The sequence below is a fragment of the Chaetura pelagica genome, unplaced genomic scaffold, assembly GCF_000747805.2.
Source record: "Chaetura pelagica isolate M959 unplaced genomic scaffold, ChaPel_1.0 scaffold346, whole genome shotgun sequence".
NCBI classification, from domain to species: Eukaryota; Metazoa; Chordata; class Aves; order Apodiformes; family Apodidae; genus Chaetura; species Chaetura pelagica.
The window spans coordinates 2647563-2667250 of record NW_009953797.1 but is presented as its reverse complement, the minus strand read 5'-3'; the positions used below and the strand labels follow the sequence as shown (position 1 = coordinate 2667250).

The window sequence follows — 19688 nt, the reverse complement described above, 5'->3', positions numbered from 1 at the left end:
ACAAATGCACTTACTAATGTACTTCACTTGTTAAGGGCCATGCACATGAAGTGAATGACAAAGGTCGTCTTTGACTCTTATTGAACAAGTAAAGCAAGAAACAATACTAAAAAAGGAGTTATAATATGGTGTTATTGTCACATAAGAGCAATTTTTCTTTACCACTGCGTTTTACAGACCATCGATGTGGTCTTGTGGTTGAGACTTATATTGAGGTGAAGGAGGAGGAACAAGTACAAGACCTCTTAGCACCCAAGAGTGCTGCTTTTCCTCTAAAATACTAAATTTTACCATGATTCATAGCACAAAAAACCCCAATCCAAGAAATGCACAGAAATAGACACAAGATCATAGAAATTGCCATACCTTTCTTATACTCATCTCAGGTACCTTGGCACAGCAGAAAATTAATTTTGCTGGCATAAAATCAGCACTTCTGTACTTGCTGACAAAACTGTCAGAGACTGTTTCAGATAGATAAAAATACTGGGGAATTATCACAAGATTGCTAGAGCTTGAACAAGAAGACTTTGTTTGATCAATAGAATCTCACCAGATTGATCAGTACACTATTAATTAAACACAGAAAAAATGACCTTGTGAAACTTCAGCTGAGAATTAATTCCTTTTAAGTTATCCAATAATCCTTATGATTCTCTCTTGTTTTCAAACTGCTCAGAAACATTACTACCTTCCCCTTTTTTTGGCACACAAGAAAACACATGGTTTATCTATAGCTCAATCATTAAAAACCCAACAGTCCCAAACTGGTTTCAAATGAGATACAACAACAGAATCCAAATTAGCATCAAGGAACATGATTATTCCCTTGTAAGTAGCTACTTCCAAGAAACAGCTTATGAAAGCTGTTCAGCTGTCATTACTTGCATTATAGTACATATGACAATTTGATTTATCAAATACAGTTTTGAGAACACTTCTGTGTTTGAAACTTGAGGATAGCTGAAACAGTGTATGTGGAAATTTATTTCCTAAATGAGAAGAGCACAGGTAAAGGTCTGCAAGTATCTAGCCAGACAGCAAGTGTGATTCATACTCTACAGCTCTACCAGCCTCTGTAAGAGGCATAATTTGTATCTGAGATATTTATGTAGAAAAATATTCATCTGTAGAACTTTTGCAGTATTTATATAAGAAAAAAACACTGATCTTATTGTTTTCACAGAGTAATACAAGATTGTTAATTTATGAAGTCAAATGCAGCTATTATTTACTCAGTCTTTTACTGATAAAATCACCATCAGAATACACCAAGACTTTAAAAAATATTTAATTTCTAAATCTGTTCAAGTTGGGAGAAAATTTTGTGGAGTAGCATTAAGCTGATTAAATTGGCTTGAGGTGGTGAGGTTTATTTGCCAGCTTATGTTGGATGAATACAACAATTAAATAATTTAAAGGGTCCATGAAACAATGCACCAGTTAAACTGTTTAAAATCTCAAATAAATTGGTGCTATAACTTCTAGACAAGCAAAATTGGATTCAGTGAGACAGTTCTGTATTACAAGAGAAAATAATGGCAGTAAAATTGCTGAGGGTAAATGGTAGAAGTTTTGCTATTAAAAGAAGGAAAGCAACCAGAACAGCAAAGGAAGCAAAGTTACAGATAATATATAGGATAAAACAAACAAAAATCGTATAATAATATTACTGAATTATGTCTGCCTTCCTCTATTAGGTCATATCTGACAAAAATGCAGTCTCTCATTACTAGCAAACTAGGAAAACATACACAGTAAGAGTTTATTAATATAAAAATATAAATATAAAATATACTTAATGACAATTAGTATTACAGCAGCAGTACATACTAATATCAGATATTCCATACCAGTCCTTTTGATTATTTTTTTTTTTAGTAAGTTAAGAATAAAATCTTCTATTGTATTTTGAAAGACATTTGCTTTCTTGAGCTAATTAATTTTTCTTCTGTTTGCCATCTGTGTGTTCCTATGGTCTCTGTTAATCAATTATTGCAAAGGTCAGTGCTTCAAAGATCAGGATGAAAATTTTTTTTTTTTTAGTAAGTTAAGAATAAAATCTTCTATTGTATTTTGAAAGACATTTGCTTTCTTGAGCTAATTAATTTTTCTTCTGTTTGCCATCTGTGTGTTCCTATGGTCTCTGTTAATCAATTATTGCAAAGGTCAGTGCTTCAAAGATCAGGATGAAAATTTAGCAGATGGAAATCCTTTTGCAATGGATAACTGTTTTCATCTAGCACAAAATGGCTCCTAATTTCCAACAAATAGGATGCTTCTGTATCTGCTAGCAGCAAATGACACACATCTGCCACTACTGTGCTGTAGGTTACATCTGAAGAGGGCACTGCAAAAGACAGAACAATCTAATTTACTCTTTATTTTCACAATAGCACCTGACAATCAAGTTTCACCTCCATGAAAGCTACACTGAATTACTGCAAATGTAGCTCAGTATCTGAGCAGATGAGCAGTTTTAATTTTTCATCTATTTTTTTAAAAAACCCAATGTGCTAAAACTGCTTTTCATTAAACTTGTAACACCTGTAAATCATGTAAAACACCTCCCAGGAAGTCAAACAGATTTTATCAAGGGAAGTCTGTCTGAAACACTGCTCAGTTATTTACATCATGACAGCATATTAGCTATTTTTAAAAACTGCTAAGAGATTATGTTTTGCTTATAAGGAATCAATTTAGTTACTGAATACTTAATTATAAATTGTATAATAAATGTTCAGACCATCTCACCTCTTGTTGCTACCTCAACTCTGAACTTCTAAGTTTGCTAGATAGCAACTAAAGTGTTGTCTTTGAGGTGGGTTGGGTTTTTTTAAAGTCTCATACAATAGGAGCAATCATTACATTTCCAGAACAATCTCATCCCAATTCTAAATTGTCAAAATGTAAAAATTATACTTTCATCATTAGCTTCTCTGCCTGTTGCTACTGCAAGTAATTAATGAAACAGTACCTACTAATCTGTTCAGCCAGTCTGCAGGAATATTGAGGAAGATTTTTTCCACCAGCTCAGACACAACATGAACATAAATCTCATATCCTCCATCTTCTACTGTCATCAAAGCAGGTCTAGATGAGAAAATAAAAGAAAGTTAGCTGCTATGATTTTTTATTGCATTGCTATGATTCAAAAATTTTGCTTCAATGTTATATTACCCTCCAACATAACACCAAGAACTAGAAAAATTAGAAAATCTCCATGCACTCATCTGTCAAATCTGTAGAGCTGGAATGAGTCAACAGTATTAGGTCTGAAATTAACCTGGTTCATTTGCTGTTTCACATGATTCAAATGTGATATTGGATGACAAGCAACTGGTAAGATGAGGGGGGGATTAGTACAGTTACTCGCTATATTTCAAGTGTTTGTCTACTTTCCAACCTGTTCTTATTGATGCCGTTATTGTTCCCCCAGATAAGTCCTTGCTATTGTTTTTTGCCATGCATCTCTAAGATGATACCTTAGCAATCCTCTGTTATGATGTTCAACAGATAGTATCTGCTAAATTTCAAGCTTCTGAGCAATTGTACTGAGACCAATAATTTACACAGCTGATGCAGCTTATACCCAACATATGCTCTTTGACTGCCCCAAGACTATTTGACCTGCAGTATTTACACCACCACAATCCTAACACATTGGAAAAAATCTGCACTGCTCTGATTAAAGCAGGATGCAATCCTGACCATCCCACAGCAGAAACTAAAATGGTAAAACATTAGGACATATCACAATGATGTAAACCCTGGTTATAGCAAAATTGGAACAGTACCAAAACAGTATATGTTAAAGTAATAAAGCAAAATCATCTTCAGTGCAGAACTTTTCAATGGGAGACCCTCCCAACAGGATAAAGTATGTTTCACTGCAGAGATAGCAAAAATGAAAGAAGGATAGTCACTTCAAGAGACCAGCTAGTCTATCTTAAGCTTGTGTCTTCAGCATCTGAAGGAAAAGATGAACTTCATTACAATCACAAAACTGGGCCCATACATTTCAAAGGAAAAAGATCATAAAGGTGACTTTACTGAACTACAGTATCAACAGCCAATACTTTAAGGCTAAATCTTTTAAATACCAAGATCCTGTCACAATAGGTATTTTCCTATCCTAGTGTCTATTTAATGTTAAATATACACAGTCTTAAAATAAATAAGAAAGTATCTATGTTAGGTTAATAATGTAAGTACATTTTCTGAATCAAAGACACAAACCAAGTTACAGATTAATCCATGTTTTAAGTTTGTAGCCTTACATTTACTAAGTAGAAGGCAATATGCAGATTTCACTCCCTAGGAGATGCTGGTAGCTATTACATTGCTAGAAAAAGTGCAGACTGAGTTTACTACCTCCTTATATGAAGGGATTAAAACTAACCTGAGATAAGGGGCATGAATTGACAAGCTACATAAAGAAATACATAATTTTCTAGTAGCTGCACACAGATTTTTATAAATAAGAATAATACTAACCACTGACATATCAAGCTGTTGAACAGTCATATAATGCTAGGATAGCATATTTAATTAACTCATTTCATTTAACAAGTTATTAATTGGCAAGAGATATTTTTCTGTTAAGATGTAAACATACAAAGTTATTGTTCAGTACAGAGCATTCTTACTAAACTAATCTGAGCAAAATTTGAGTGCAAAAGTGACAGTGTTTTCTTGGAAAAAATTGTGCATTGAAGTTGCACAACAAGATGTGTTTGCAGGCTGAGAATACCAACATTGGAAATCTTTTATAATTTTTCTTGCACCTTTTTCTCAGGAGTAAATTCTTGTCCTTCAGGAACACATGTGAGATCGTAATCTTATGAAAGACGGGGAACCTTTTCCATTAAGAAACAAACTCTCTGCACTTAATCCTCCCTCATAGGAAAATAAATAACATATAATCTTAAAGCTGAAAGACTGTTTTGCATAGAGGAAAAGTCTAAGTCACTGCCTTATTAGACAAATGGGATTCTAATATTTAAGTCAAAGCCAAGTGAGAAACTTAAGTATACAATGATTCACTAAACTCCCTATGAAGTAGTTTAGGAATAATTTTGTAAGTAATCTGGAAGAAACTTTGCATATGCTAGAATTCTATTCCATCTAAAACTGTCTCAACCTCCTTACCTACATGTCTTCCAGGTGTATAATACGTATATTTCAAAAGTCCTAGATAAGTTCAATTATAGAACAATTAGTTAATTATGTTATTGCTATGTCAACTGGATGGTTTTATTTTGTTTTCTAAGTAAATCTTGCCTCACAGTGCCATCTGCTGATAAGCTAATATCTCTGCTCTCTATGAGAATGTTTATTGAAAACACTTGTTATTTCTGCAAGGCTAAAACTGAATAATAAGTTTAAAATATGGTTGTGCACTCACAATTTCAAACTTAGTCTGAAACAAGATGCTTAAGGAGCTTTTCTGTGGTCTTCAACTCCACCTTAGCTTACTGACACTACTGGGTAAACCATGTTACTGGGTAACAATCTTCAAAGAAATTGAAAAGTTAGATGTAAACAAGAATATCACCATAAGTAATGGCAATATAATACAGCAATTCAGGAACAGCTCCTTGAAAGTTCCTTAGGAAAATAGGAAAGACTAACCATGCCTTAAGTATAGAATTTTATATAAGTGGAAATTTAAAAATTAAGAAAGTTGTCATTTATTTTCCTAATAGTACATGTTAGTTTTGTTTACCTGTAGAATGTTTTTACTTTGTTGTATGGCAAACATCTGACACATTGCTTGTAGATCCTGTTCTCATCTGCCTGTAGTTCCAGAGAGCATTTAGCACAACCTGAATACGTAATCATAGGCAGAGAAGCCAAAATGCACTCCAGTGAAGTGTCGGCATGGAAGATGAGTTGCTTGTACTGACCCACAGAAATGGTAAACTTCAGTTCTAAGATATGGGCTTTCACGTGAATCACTCCTACAAAAACAATTTCAATCATGTGCATTGTTTGATTTGTAACTGAAAGCAAAAGTAAGGGTTACAGATTATTAAAAGTAAAAATTATTATCAATAAATATTTCTGATTTTTTTTATCCTTCAGTAGCATATGCTCATTTTTTAGGTTATTTATCCAATGAAACATCATTGTGGTTAAATTTTATTTTAAAATGTATAAAAGTCCTACAGCTATTGTGGCAGATGCAAACATAGAAGGCCCTGAACAAGAGATTAGAATTGTGCCAAGTTATTTCCAACTGCTTTTCTTCTATGCTAATTCAGAAACACTGAAAAGCAACAACTTTAACAACTTAAGCTACCCAGTATTTATGCATAAGCTAGAGGTAAATGCTGCAATACCAACTTCACTTAGTTACTTCTTAGTGTTTAACACCAACCTTAACAATCTTCTAGGTTTATCTAGAATGGGGTGACTGTGTAAACTGTATTCTGCTCTTCTGTAAGAAGTTTTCAGTAGCAGTAGCTATTTTACTCTTTCTTTAGAGAATACCAGTTTTGAAGAAATACTACTTGATAAACTTTGTGACTAATTGCATCATTACTAGACAGGTTGGCATGGACAACAACAGCCAACATTTCTACCCATGTTCCAAAGCTCTCTTTGTACAGCACCACATACCTGTGGGCTCACTGAATGAATGCTGCATTCACAGTTTGGTTGGGTACTGAGCAGCAGCCTCCAGAATAAACTCAGACTCCCAGAACTGTGCTAACTTAAACAATTTTAATTGATCAAAAGAGTATCTATTTTGCTTAGTTATGTGCTGCACAACAGACATCACAGAGTTATGGATAAGAACTTTACCTGAGCATTTTTCCTCCAAATGTATTGAAAGCTTTGTCATCTGCATGGGAGATGTTTTGCTTTTCTGAAACTTTTCTTTAAATTCAATTGCCCTTGTGTCATCATCAAACAAGCATTCACAGGATGACCATGGAGTTGTGTGTAATTCAAAGTCACCTGAGACAGAACTATGTTGGACTAGAAGATATTTGAAGTCCCATATGTGATCTACAGAACAACAGAAAAACAACAACAACAACAACAACAAAACAGTTTACTTCCTTTACCTTGGTTAATTTATAGAAAGCCAAGGTCATTTACAAGACTAAGAAACAAATGAACAAGACATTCTCATATAGTCAGCTCTGGCAACCTTACTTCAAGCCTGACAACATGTAGGGTTTTCCCATTTCCCTATAAACTTTGCATGAATCCTCACATGATTTCACTTTTATTTCACTTGTACTGACCTCAGCTTTCAAGACAACTTTTTGAAAAAGAAACCATTTCTGAGATTTCTCATCAGTTCTAATAAGGAAAAGCTGGCAATGTCTAGAAGAAAAAAAATCTTCACATTAATAGTCAACTTGATTATCAACACATGTTCCTGTTTTTTTAATCTCCTAACTCAATAATGCTGTGATTTAAAAATATTAATTTTCCATCTTCTAATTGACTCTATAATGAAAAAAACAGATTAAAGAAGAGTAATACCTAATGGGTTATCCTTCACTTGGTTATAAGAATCCAGCATTCACCTACTAATCCAGCTTGAAACCACTGAGGCTGTTGTTTTTTCCCATGTGTGCTCAAGCTGAAAGTTGCAGCCAAAGTGATTGGCTTTGGAAATCAGATTATAAAAAAACAGATTTAAAAAAATGTATTCAAGTGTCTGTATAAGCATTTTATTAGCATGTTTTAGCATTTTCATCGTTCGGATTAGTCTGGTTTTTGGTGGTAAGTTCCTAAAATACTCCAAAAAAACTTCTGAGCATCTGTCTGGTTTTATGCATCTTTTATCTGACTAGAGATCTTGCAGCCCCCCACAACTGAGCATGCTCCAGGCCAAAGCAAGATTCAGGCAGTTACACTACAGCAACACTGAGGGAAAATGTAATCAGGAAGAAGCAAATGGGCACTTGGCAAGAGGGGATCTAGGGATGTAGAAGTCATAGTCTAGTCTAACTTTGGTACAAGATTTGACTGATACCTGAATTTAACCTGTTATTCATATCTTCAGCATTCCCAGGTTGATTAGAATACTGATCACAAAACACGAGTAAATTAAGTAATCGAGTTTACAGACATGTAAAAGAAATATTTCTTTTTTGGTAACCTAAACCAGATGAGCATAAAGCATGAACTGATGATGACTGTATGCTGCAAGATTGGACTGATTTTTAGCAAGAGATGAAAAATACATTTAACTTTTACTAGCAACAGTTTTCAGATACTCTAGAATTGTCTTCTCTTAAGAACTTTAAGTAGGTAGACAGTTTATAAATTACAAGTCTCCATACCTTCCTCCTCAAGACTATAAGGTTTCTAATGTGCTAGTACAACTAGTAAACATAGCACAGCTGTGCTATGACTCCCAACGAGGGTGGACATCCTGCACCTCCTGTAAACCCACTCATACTGCTAAGCTGTTGTGTTGCATATACTTTAGTATCATGTCAATTTACCTTTTTTTGCTATGTTACTGGAATTAAATGTTCTTAGTTTGTCTGCAATTAAGTCTTTGAGCAGTGGAGAAGTCACTATTATCTTGAATTTCAGAAAATACTTTGATCATTAAAATGTTAACTGCTAGATGCACAGAACATGAGCCAGAGACTAAGATACTAGCTTTCAATCAAATATAAATCACTTGATACTACAGAGATCTACATCCTGCAGAGAAGGGTATATTATTGTGTATTAAAATTAACTTTTGGTATCTTTTTTTGCAGCTACAAGAAATGTTAAATTCTGTATTTTGAAGTGTCATATTCCAGCATACTAAATTCTGTAAGATTTTTAAGGAACTAATGAACAGTATATACCTGCTCACACTGAAGTATACACAAAAGGTACTATATAGTTAATTGGTTAATGCTTAAATTGCATAATCTTTTTCAAGCAGTTGAAGAGGTAAGTCTTGCAGTTGAATTCAAGAGTGTCTACATTTAATAGATAAAGATAAGGTTGTTTAACTGTCCCAAGTTTTCTTCTGTGCTATATGAAAACTGGCTTTTTAGGCAGACAGTCATCACTTCCAAGCAATACAGCCATTTACCTCTTAAGTGTATCCACTGATCAGAAATGCAAACTCTTACATTTTCAATTTAATAAAAAACTGATTTCACTTATTTCAAAAGAACAAAGGCAGAAATAACCCAAAATTCAGCAGTAGTCACTGGTACAGTGTAATTCTTCCAAGAGATGCTTGCAGTCAGTTACAGCTAAGACTTGCTAGCAAGGCCATTAGGACATAAAGCCTGATATATGAAGGGAGGAAAGCAGATAATAGAAATCAGAAGTACAAAAAATCCAGCAATTCATGCTAAACCAGACAACCATACCACAACTCAACAAAACTGGTAACACAATTTACACTCAATAATTTTTTATAGTTACATAACTAGGCACCAGTTTCTGAACACTCATGCTTTCTCAGTCTTCTAAAACTTAGTGCACTCAAATTCTGTTGCTGATGGCACGGCTTCTCAACAGGAATCATGTTAAAATCGGTAGTAAATATGTTGCCCTTCTAAGGGGAGTATTTAAAGGCTGAAAAGTTACCAGCTGAACATTTTAAAGATACTAATAGCATCACAAAAATCCTTTTACATCTATTTAGAGGTAGAAGGGCTTACCTTTTTTCCTTTGAAGTTGAGGGCACCAGGCAGCTCCTGCTCCCCACAGTACCATCCTATAGTGTTGATCTCTCTTCTGTTCTACTGTTAGAATGATTTTTCGTTGGTTGCCACCCCTGTAGCTATACACAGATTCTGAAAAAGGTTGAAATCATGACTTCTACAGTGAAAAGCATTTAAACACACAAAACCCACATAACTCAACCATGCTGCTATTGTATTTTATGGTATAGTTATAAGCAAACAAGAATATACCTACAATTTCTTCAGGACAGAATGAAAGCAATCTGAACTCTTCAGCAACATGAATCTAGCCTGAAGGAACACACAATCTGTCAATTTACCTTTATCCACCTAAATACTCAGCAACTGGAAACCTCCCTTTGAAACAGCAGGTATCTGAGCATTGTTCAGTTCCCACTCATCCTGACTGGTATAAGTGAAAAACTGTACTCAGTCTCTCAGCAACAGACTGTCATAATTGGAAGTTAAAAGTTCCTTTAACTTCTCTGGAATACATTGAAAAAAATTCTCAAAGTTTTCACATAAAAAAACCAACTATAGCTACATACAAGCACAGTAAGGATTGCAAACAGTACATATAAATGGAAAATATTATCATCTCTACAGCACTCTTACCAAGGAGTAAGACTCCTTACTGCTTGGAAATTTCAATTCCATGCTAAAACTAAATATCTTTTTAATAAACAAAAGATGTTTGAACAAGCACTCTTGCTTTAAATATCTAACAGGATTGAGATTTATACACAATAATAAATTATGAAAAAACTTATCTTAAATTCTCCACTAATACTGAATAAGCTTGATATTGACAATGTGAGTAAAAAAGTGCATCTTACTAATTAAGCACTAATACAAGATGACAGTGCAATATTAACAAATCTATGTGCAAAGCTTGAAATAAGCACTGAGAATAAAGAAGAGAACAATTATGCAGGGAAAAGAGAGGAATACTCATTTTTCCATGTGAGGATACTGCCCAAAACATTTTTTAAAAAACAGGGCAAGATATTGCATGAAATACTGAGAATGCCCCAAGACAATTTTGTTTTGCTCATTTCAGAAGGTGGAAAAGATGCTAGGAAGTAACTGTAAGGCCTGATTATGAAGAAATGGCAACAAATTACCAGTTTTAACTTAGAAAACTGCTTCAGCAAAAGGAACCCTAAAGCAAAGGCATTCCCTATTAGAAGAAACATGTGACTAAAGAATGAACTGAAAAAAACAGTACGTGGACTGTTGATCATGATTCTTTGGGGGAGAGGAGTCTTTATAATAAAAATACTCAGTAAGCTCCCACTTCCAAAACAAGTTCTATTAATGGGGTAGTTTTCTGTTGAGCCTATATGGAAGAAATAGGTGTATCACAGTAAGAAATCTTAGTAGTTTCACACTGCATTTTCCTGTGCTTAAAATAAAAACAAACTTGTACAAAAAGGCACCCAAGGATGATTACAAAGAAATATTGCACATCCGTAAGAAAGGACAAAAGCTTACCTTTAAGAATTTATTCTAAGTAGGAAAAAAAAGAAAAATAAACAGGAAATGTTCCAAATAAAAAAATTGTAAACAACACATTTACATTATAAAGAAAGCCAAGCAAATCCTGAAACGGTAGATTAAAATAATCAATAATTTATTTTATTCTAAAAAACACATGATTGACAGTGCAATCACATTTTCCTTTAATGACAGGATGCTTACCTGGAAAGTAGTTGGCAAGTGAGCTTTGAATTAGTAAAGCTTGACTGTCCTACCTGGTATTTTCATATATTAGCCCTCTTTTTCAAGTAGTGGTCCACAGCAAGAATATGCCTCTTGCATTTCAAGAGCCATTAAAAATCTTAATTATGTTCCTCCACCCTATCTGCAGTATCTCCCTCTTTTCAGCACATGCTTATCTTCCCTGAGAAGAATTTTGAACCCACATTTCTCATATACAAGATATACCTGCTGTCATTCCATCTCCTAAAACTGTATTTCATACCTGCATCTCCCTTCAACCCTCCTTTTCATTGAAGATCAGATACTACACTATCTGGAGCTATGAAGATGCTCACCTCACTGATAAGTCACTAGATTAGTAACTGCTGTCATTTCTTCTCCTAAAACTGTATTTCATACCTGCATCTCCCTTCAACCCTCCTTTTCATTGAAGATCAGATACTACACTATCTGGAGCTATGAAGATGCTCACCTCACTGATAAGTCACTAGATTAGTAACTGCGGTACATGTTGGGTTCACATTCCTTAGTGAAAAGACACCAATTCCTCCAAGGGTAGGCACTGATTATCCGTGCCTACTGCCTGCATGCTTCTCCCAGACAAGAATGCTGCTGATCTGCACCAGTGGGTAGTAACCTCCTTTCAGCAGGTGACTGCAGTAATTATTTCCTTCCTGTCTCTAACTGCATTTCTCTAACTGCTAGGCCCCTCATGAGTGGACCATTACAGAGGTTTTACTTGTGACTCCAATGTTAAACACTGGTGTATGGCAGTATTACACAAAATTACTATTCAAGTTTACCTATTACTGAAGTTTTGGAAGTTGAAGTCTAGTGCATAAACTTACCTGTTATTATAGTAATGGTGATAATTTTCAAGATCAAGTGAACCAGTGTATTTGGCTGGAGCTGGTCTAGCTGCATATACTGAACTTGATCCAGTCTCTGAACTTTTCTTTGTGCAATGTCTCCAAAGTGTGGAAATGCTGATGATACGTATGCCAATAAGCCTTGGAGAACACCAGCATCCACTACAGGATAAACTTACATAAGAAAACCAACACTGTTAAAAGGACACCCTTTTTTTTTCCTTGGACGTACAAAATGTATTAGTTGGTACATATTTACACTGACAAAACCAAAGCCATTTCACAGTAATTCTAAGGCAAGAAATTCTTAAGATATGTAACACTTGATCCAAAATTAAACTGCTTTTCCTGAATATACCTACTTACTCTTTAAGCCTCTAACATTTCTGCAAAAAAATTAATCCTCATGAAATCTTAGACATCTTATGGTTGAGTGCTGGAATAACTGCTCTCTCAAACTAAGCTCAAAGAATTCAGTTTTTCAGAGTTTTTAATAGTAACCACCCAACTTCACCATCAACTCCACATGCTTATCTGATGGCACCATATTCTCATCTTGTCCACAGATGTTCCTGTCATACTTGTCTAGCATGTTTTGTACCTCTCAGTTGCTCACATTTCCATTATATCCTGTGTATTAAGGATTGCTAAAACATAGAATACTTTAAATAGATATTTTCTGAGATTTTTGTGGAAACTTATGCACTGTAATCTTACATTCTTCTGGATTGAGAGCTGAGCAGTTCCCCAAATTCAGTAACTGACTGGTAAATGTAGACTGCAACATGATTTCTCCATACCAAAGATTCTCATATATCATTACATCTGCAATAAAAAACAACAACTTATCAAGTCATGTATCATCAATATTGAAGCATACTGTACTTTTTGTGGCTATAGAATCATCATACATACAAGTGTGAGAGAGTTTGAAAGAGATCACTTGCAAAGTGTTTTGGTAGATTAAAAAAAACCACAACAATTTACAATTACTTCATCACATTTTCTCAGTACTTTGATTAATTCTTCAATTACTATAAAATATTCACTAGTCTCCTAGCAGGTTCTGTATAAGTGAAGTGGGTACCTCTATAGGGTAAATCACTGCTACACAACATTCCAGAATGAGTTGTAAACTATCAGGCTTACCTAGAAACACTTTTAATGTATTTTGATATAAGAAAGTCCAAGCAGAAACTAAAAAGCCCAGCTTACCTTCAACCTCCTTAAAAAAAATCTACCTTTGCACGAACTTACAAGCACTTAAAGAACTCTTAACAATGAGAAACAGGCATCTTAAACTGTAGAAATACTGAAACAATTTTATACCGTGTAATTTTTTGCATATTGCAAAACCTAAATGGCCAGATCACAATCAAGTCCTAGTAAACTCCAGCCCAAAATTAGCTGCAATATCATTTTTATAGTACTACATTCTTTTACATTAGCAGTGTTCTTTTAGAGAGTGTTTTGCTCCTATTGGGTATTAAAGGTTACAAAGGATTTATAAGAAATAATCTTAGTTATTCGCTGACATGTTATAAAAAAGGTGAACTTCAAACAGCATTTCTTATTTCTGCATCCTATGCCAGTTACTAATTCACAGCACTATTCATCATAATATGCTAGTGCTAAGCTACAAAGTCATCCACAAGAGGAAACATACTTCTCGTCCTGAAAAAGAACATCACAATTTTCTGGTCCATCTACTGGTTCAACAGCAGGGAGTTACAAAGAAGTCTATAAATCAAGTACCTAGCACATTTGATTTATAGTAGCACTTGTACCTTTCAGAAACAACTGTTTTACAACACTGAGAGATTACAGAATACACCTGACTACCTATGGCCCTGGTGTCAGTCAATGCACTGCTGTATCTCAGAGCAAAGACTACACATAAGGATGGGCAAACTTCTATGATGCAGGTGATTTAAGAAAGATACTTAAAAATGCTTTGCCATAGTTACAAATTACTGCTTACGTACTATTGTACTTTAAACAGGCATTTTAAGGATCCACATTTAAAAAAGGTAAATAAAAGGAATTCTCACCTGTAAGAAGTACAACATCCCCAGGAAAAACAGTAAGTGACCAAAATGCAGCACTACGCCACAATACCACCTTTCTCTCAGTTTCTGACTGGTCAGTAACTACAATTGTTGCTACAGGAACTTTACATGAAGATTTTCGTCTAGTCTTCACCTGTATTTCTTTGATATGACAAGGATGTAGCACTGTGACCAAAACATTGTACTTTAGATTTTTGCAGCAGCAATTCTTAAGTGGTGATAGTTTCGTTCCAAGTTCCTTGAACTCTGTCATCCTCTCTTGGTCCATTCTCACCCCTGGGCCAGCTGGAGAATTTAGTTTAGCCCTCTTTGATTTCAGCTGTCTTTTAAATGCCGAGTGAAAAACAGGAAGGGAATCTTCACCCTTGCGGGTTCTTTTAGAAGAACTTCTATGAGAACTGTCTACTTGAGAGCACAATATTCCTGAGCTCAATGGTTCGATATGGATTTCATTTACAAATTGCTCAGCAGGTACAATGAGTTCTTGAATCTTCTCTGTATTTTCCTGAGCACTTCCTTCTTGCTTTGTAGCCTCAGAGGGAACATTTTTCCCATCACTCTCAGAATCAAAAAGTTCAAGGGAACTCGTATACTCTTCCTTATACTCATTTTCAGCCACATTAAGACATGTTCCAACACCAGACTCAAAGTGGAAATGACTACACTGCCTTTCTTCAGGTTTTTTGCCTGCTTCTGTTTCTGATAGTTTTGTGATTCTTTTCTGCATTTCATTCCTATCCTGTGCAAAAACAGCCATCTGACTTGCAGTCATTATACTATGAAATTCAGTATCTGTTGACACTGTGAAGTCTGAATAATCAATTGGTTCTGCTTTTGGTTTTGACTCTTGATTTTGGGGGAAAAACATGTCCAGATAATGCCTTAGATACTCATGGTGATCACTCCTACAGTCTGATTGAAAACCCTGTCCCAAAGACCTTAGATGTATGCTAGTATGTTTAGTACTGGCAACCAAATCAGAAATGTCAGAGCTGTTAACTTCTGAAGGACTGGCTTTTCTTTCTGTGAGGTGTGAACAACAGCCAGGTAATTGTTTATCTTGGTTAACTGATTCTGCAAACTTTTGTGGAAGGTGTTGATCTGCAGCCCGATTTACATTTGCATGTGTGCATCTATCTTTAGATATTTGACAATCAGAATAAACTACATTTTTGGTCTTTTTAGGTGTGCTGGTGCAAATTACTGGCACAGGTACAAGTGATGTAGAATATTCTTTTGCTACCATTAATCTCCTCTGTTCAAACTGCTGAGAGCTGTCATCATCTGTAGGAATTGCTGTGACCACAGAGCTTTCTGCCTGAAACATCACAGGGTCAGCAGTTTTGACTTCCTCAGAAAAAAGACTGTGTGTATCACACAAATAGTGGAGTTCCCTCCATTTTTCACCAGTGGGTGCTGAACTACTTTGCTCTGACACCTCCAGTGGGCTTGGAATATTGGGTGCTCCCACAAAAATATGAATTTGCGTTCTCTTTGGCATTTTGGATTGCTGCGTAAGTTCGACTTCAAGCAATATGGTTTATACTAAAAACACAACACTAAATATTACTAAGTGCCAAAAATTCTACTTGGTCTTTTAAAAACCATTTTAATACCTAAAATTAAAAGAGTTATTACATAATTTACCCTGTAAAAACACCACTTTTCTCCCTAGAACCTATAAAATTAAATGTATTTAAAAAATTGGAAGTTTACCATGTCAAACTTGCATAGAAAAATAAATTATTTACAATAGGGCTTAATCTTGACACTTGGGAATATATAGCAGATACACAATTATAGTGAGGTTAAAACATAGTTTAATTAAATGTAGTTTAAAAATGTAGTTCTTAATTCTTGAGCAGACTTAGTTTATTATTGCTAATTGAACAGTCAAATGTGAATTAACTATTCAGCATTTCATCTTAATTTATGTGAATAAATGTCTATAAGGAACTTTCACAGTATGGTCAGGAGATAGCTTCACCTCTCAGAAAACTACAATTTCGACTAAACAATTAAAAAGCCCTAGAGTTATTTAAAATTAATTTAAAAGTTTGTTAGAAATGCAATATTTTATATGCTGTTTTAGCATGAAAATACTGTATTAAGTTATTTCTGTGTGAAATGGAGAGTTTCAGGATTTTACTGACAAATTAAAATTTTTAGTAAGCACTAAGAGATCTGTGAAACTTGAGCAAATAATTAGAATTAGCTTTAATTCATGTATATAGTATCATACTACCCAAGAAATTACTAGCTTTTTCTAGTTTATTAAAAATAAGCCCACCTTACACAGCACAAAAGGCCTTTTTTTTTTTAAATTCATGCTATACTGATTTTAAAAATACTTGCTACAGCCACAAGTGTTCATTAAAATGCAGACATTTAGCTACATGTTTTGGGGAACGTTGTAAATAGAAGTTGCTGCAAGAGGTAGTTCTGCAGAGTTAGGAAATAGAACACCAGAAATGGAACTCCAGAGCTAATCCAGCTGCAAACAGAGGAGAAAGAACATTGAAAAAAATACAGTATTGAAAAATTATTTTAAATGTTCATTTAGCACCTATTTAAAAAGCCATTTTGCTAGCAACCCACTAGGGGTCGATAAATCTGCACATTAATAAAAAGCACAGTAACATAGACTATAAACCTCCTAGAACACTGATCTCAGGTATATTATAGGTGTAACTGGAAAAAAATATACAACAACTAAAACTAGCTATATCATGTCATAATACAAAGAAGCTACAAAACACAATAACTAATATTGCTCAGTGTTATGCTCATTTCAAAATTACTAATACTTAAAAAATTGGAGTGTCCAAACTTGTGCAGTTGTAAATTCAAGCTCATAAGAAACTTTAATGGGCAATTCCCATACCTGTGAAACTTTTAAGGTTCATAATTAAAGAACATCAATACACAAATAACCAAAATGACAGAATTTACAGTTCAACTCTAAAATAATGAATCAGGAAAGAAGGGAAAGACAAATCAATGTGACAGTGAAACTGAATCCCTAAAGAAGGGCTGTTAAAACACGTCATAGGTAAAAGGCTGCCCACTAATGATGTAAAAAACAACTTCAGTAACAGATCCCCTATGACAAACAATAAATGTTACCAATAATTCAAATCAACTTTAGAAGTGTAATTTAACTGCTGAGATTGAGTAATTTCTTTCATTTCAAAATACATCATTTTACTTTAACTTTTTCATTCGTTTTTGTCTTGGTTACAGCCATTACTGATGGTCAGTTTTCTTAATTAGGTACTCTAAAGTGTAACACTGTAAGGAGGTGCAAGTGTAGAAATGGTTCAAATGAATTACAAAGGATTTCTTCCACATATGTGCTATAGAACAAAAGAGGTCGAAAAGCAGAATTCTGATATAAATCTGTGTGACTTCTAAAAGAACTTGCACACCATGCAGAGACTAATGAAATAGTCATTTCCAAACTGGACTTTGGTAGACCAGGTCTTTCACTTCAACATTTACCTTCTTCTACATGGGCTAAATACTGATTTATCAAAGGTATAAAATACTGTCTTACTCCAGTCTTAGCTGTCTTATTACAGTTGTCTAGTCTGGCAGATATTTTGGAGGCTTTTGCTAATTCTAAAAAACCCACAAATTCTCAAGCATTTGTACTTCAAGTTTCAGGGAGAGAGAAATCTTAACTGAAGTGAACTGAAATACTTTTAGGACAAAATTTGCTTACCTGCTTTCTGTACCCTTGAAGCCTATAACCAAGTTAAAGTTTTTTTTTATAAGGAAAAACTAAAACTAAACTGTAAATGAGCCCACTGAATACTTCAGTTCTTGACAAGTTCTGAGGACACTGGAAGGGCAATTTGGTTGCAAAATACATAAGACCATTAGAACCAGACGTTTAGAGGCAAGCTTACAACGCGGGGTTGCAAGATTTTGCATTCGTAGAAAAGCTGATGCTTAAGATGACATACCATAAAGTACTCAAAATTAACATGAAAAAACCAACAACTGTCAAGTGCCCTAGACCACTCACATAAATATAATGCCGGGCCTCACATATTTTACTATAGCAATGTTTCACACTTTATAGCTTAAAACCAGGAAACAGTAAAAAAAGGAAAGATTTTAGATCACTATATTTTTCATAGGCTAAACATACCTTTTCAATACTTGAAGTTCACTACAAAAGTTTAAGATCCTTGAAATGCAGTTGTATTTCACTCTTTCAGAGATATCCTGTATTATATTTCAAATGGATTCATCCTATAATCAGGATTGAAAAATGAATGAATCAGTTAATACCTGAAGGAAAAATATCACTGAAGAACCATGCTCAAGCCTGTTTGTTTTTCTTTTATTGTATGTCTACCTACTTTCCATACAAAAAAAAATGTAAAAACCAGCTCTGGGTTTAATTCCCAAGCACTTCTGTATTGTTTCTAAAAAGAAAACAGTAAGATGTGAATCTAAACGCATCCTAATAGGCCTCCAATTATGCAGAGTTTGAATCAGATAAAGCTGTGACTTTAGCATACTTGTGATTTTCATAAAAGCTATTTACTGTTTTTATCCTTGAGATTTAACTGAACGAGTTCTTACGTTAGGATAAGATCCTTGTGGCCAAATGAGAGGTTTAGTTTTAGATTTAAATAAAGGAAAAAAGAAACAGGAAGAGAAGGATTACAGCAGAATTATGTTCAGTAATTTTCAATTGTTATAGTTTTGTGTTTATACAGCTTTGCTTGCACTACAATATTGAGCAGTATGTGTGTGAAGATTAGAATACAGCAAAAAAAGTAGTCATATGTATCTCCAGTTAAGGAAATAAGGGTACATCATAGCAGAAGACAATTAATGAAAGAACACTATTCATAAAGGAACAAATAATTGGAAGGTTTATGAAGATGAGGTTAGGAACAGCGAACGTTGCACTCCAGAGTCTCAACATATGCCACTGTTGAATCAGAACTGCAAAGGCCACATCCCTCTTATCCCTCATCTTCTATGAAGGTAAACTACATACTTGGACATGTATTGAGATATGATAAATAGGAAAACAAGACAAGTACTGTGCTCCTTCCAGCTTTTTTTCTCTTCATAATTTCATTCTGTGGACCTGAAGATCTTGGCACAGTCTCACAGTCTTCTCTAAAAGAGCTAATTCCTCTTGCAACTGCAGTCTTTTGGACTCCCATTACAGCAGGCATGACATTGCCAAATATAATTGAAAATCTTCTGCATTTTCTTCAAGAATAACTCATCTTTTTACACCTACATTTATACATACACTGTGACTAATACCAAGGAGTACTTTGAAAATACTTTTTTTTACACAAGCACCTGTGTATTCACTTTTATAA

General features: G+C 34.5%; 1 protein-coding gene across 1 annotated transcript; it reads right to left on the bottom strand.

The window, feature by feature from the left end:
- Positions 1–2177: 2177 nt before the first annotated feature.
- Positions 2178–15832, bottom strand: FAM35A (family with sequence similarity 35, member A). Its single transcript, XM_010001126.1, has 8 exons — positions 14314–15832; positions 12980–13087; positions 12242–12436; positions 9648–9782; positions 6811–7017; positions 5729–5963; positions 2978–3093; positions 2178–2350 (listed from the first exon to the last, which is right to left on the bottom strand). The coding sequence occupies exons 1-8, from the start codon at positions 15830–15832 to the stop codon at positions 2178–2180; spliced, it is 2688 nt and encodes an 895-aa protein (XP_009999428.1).
- Positions 15833–19688: the final 3856 nt, after the last annotated feature.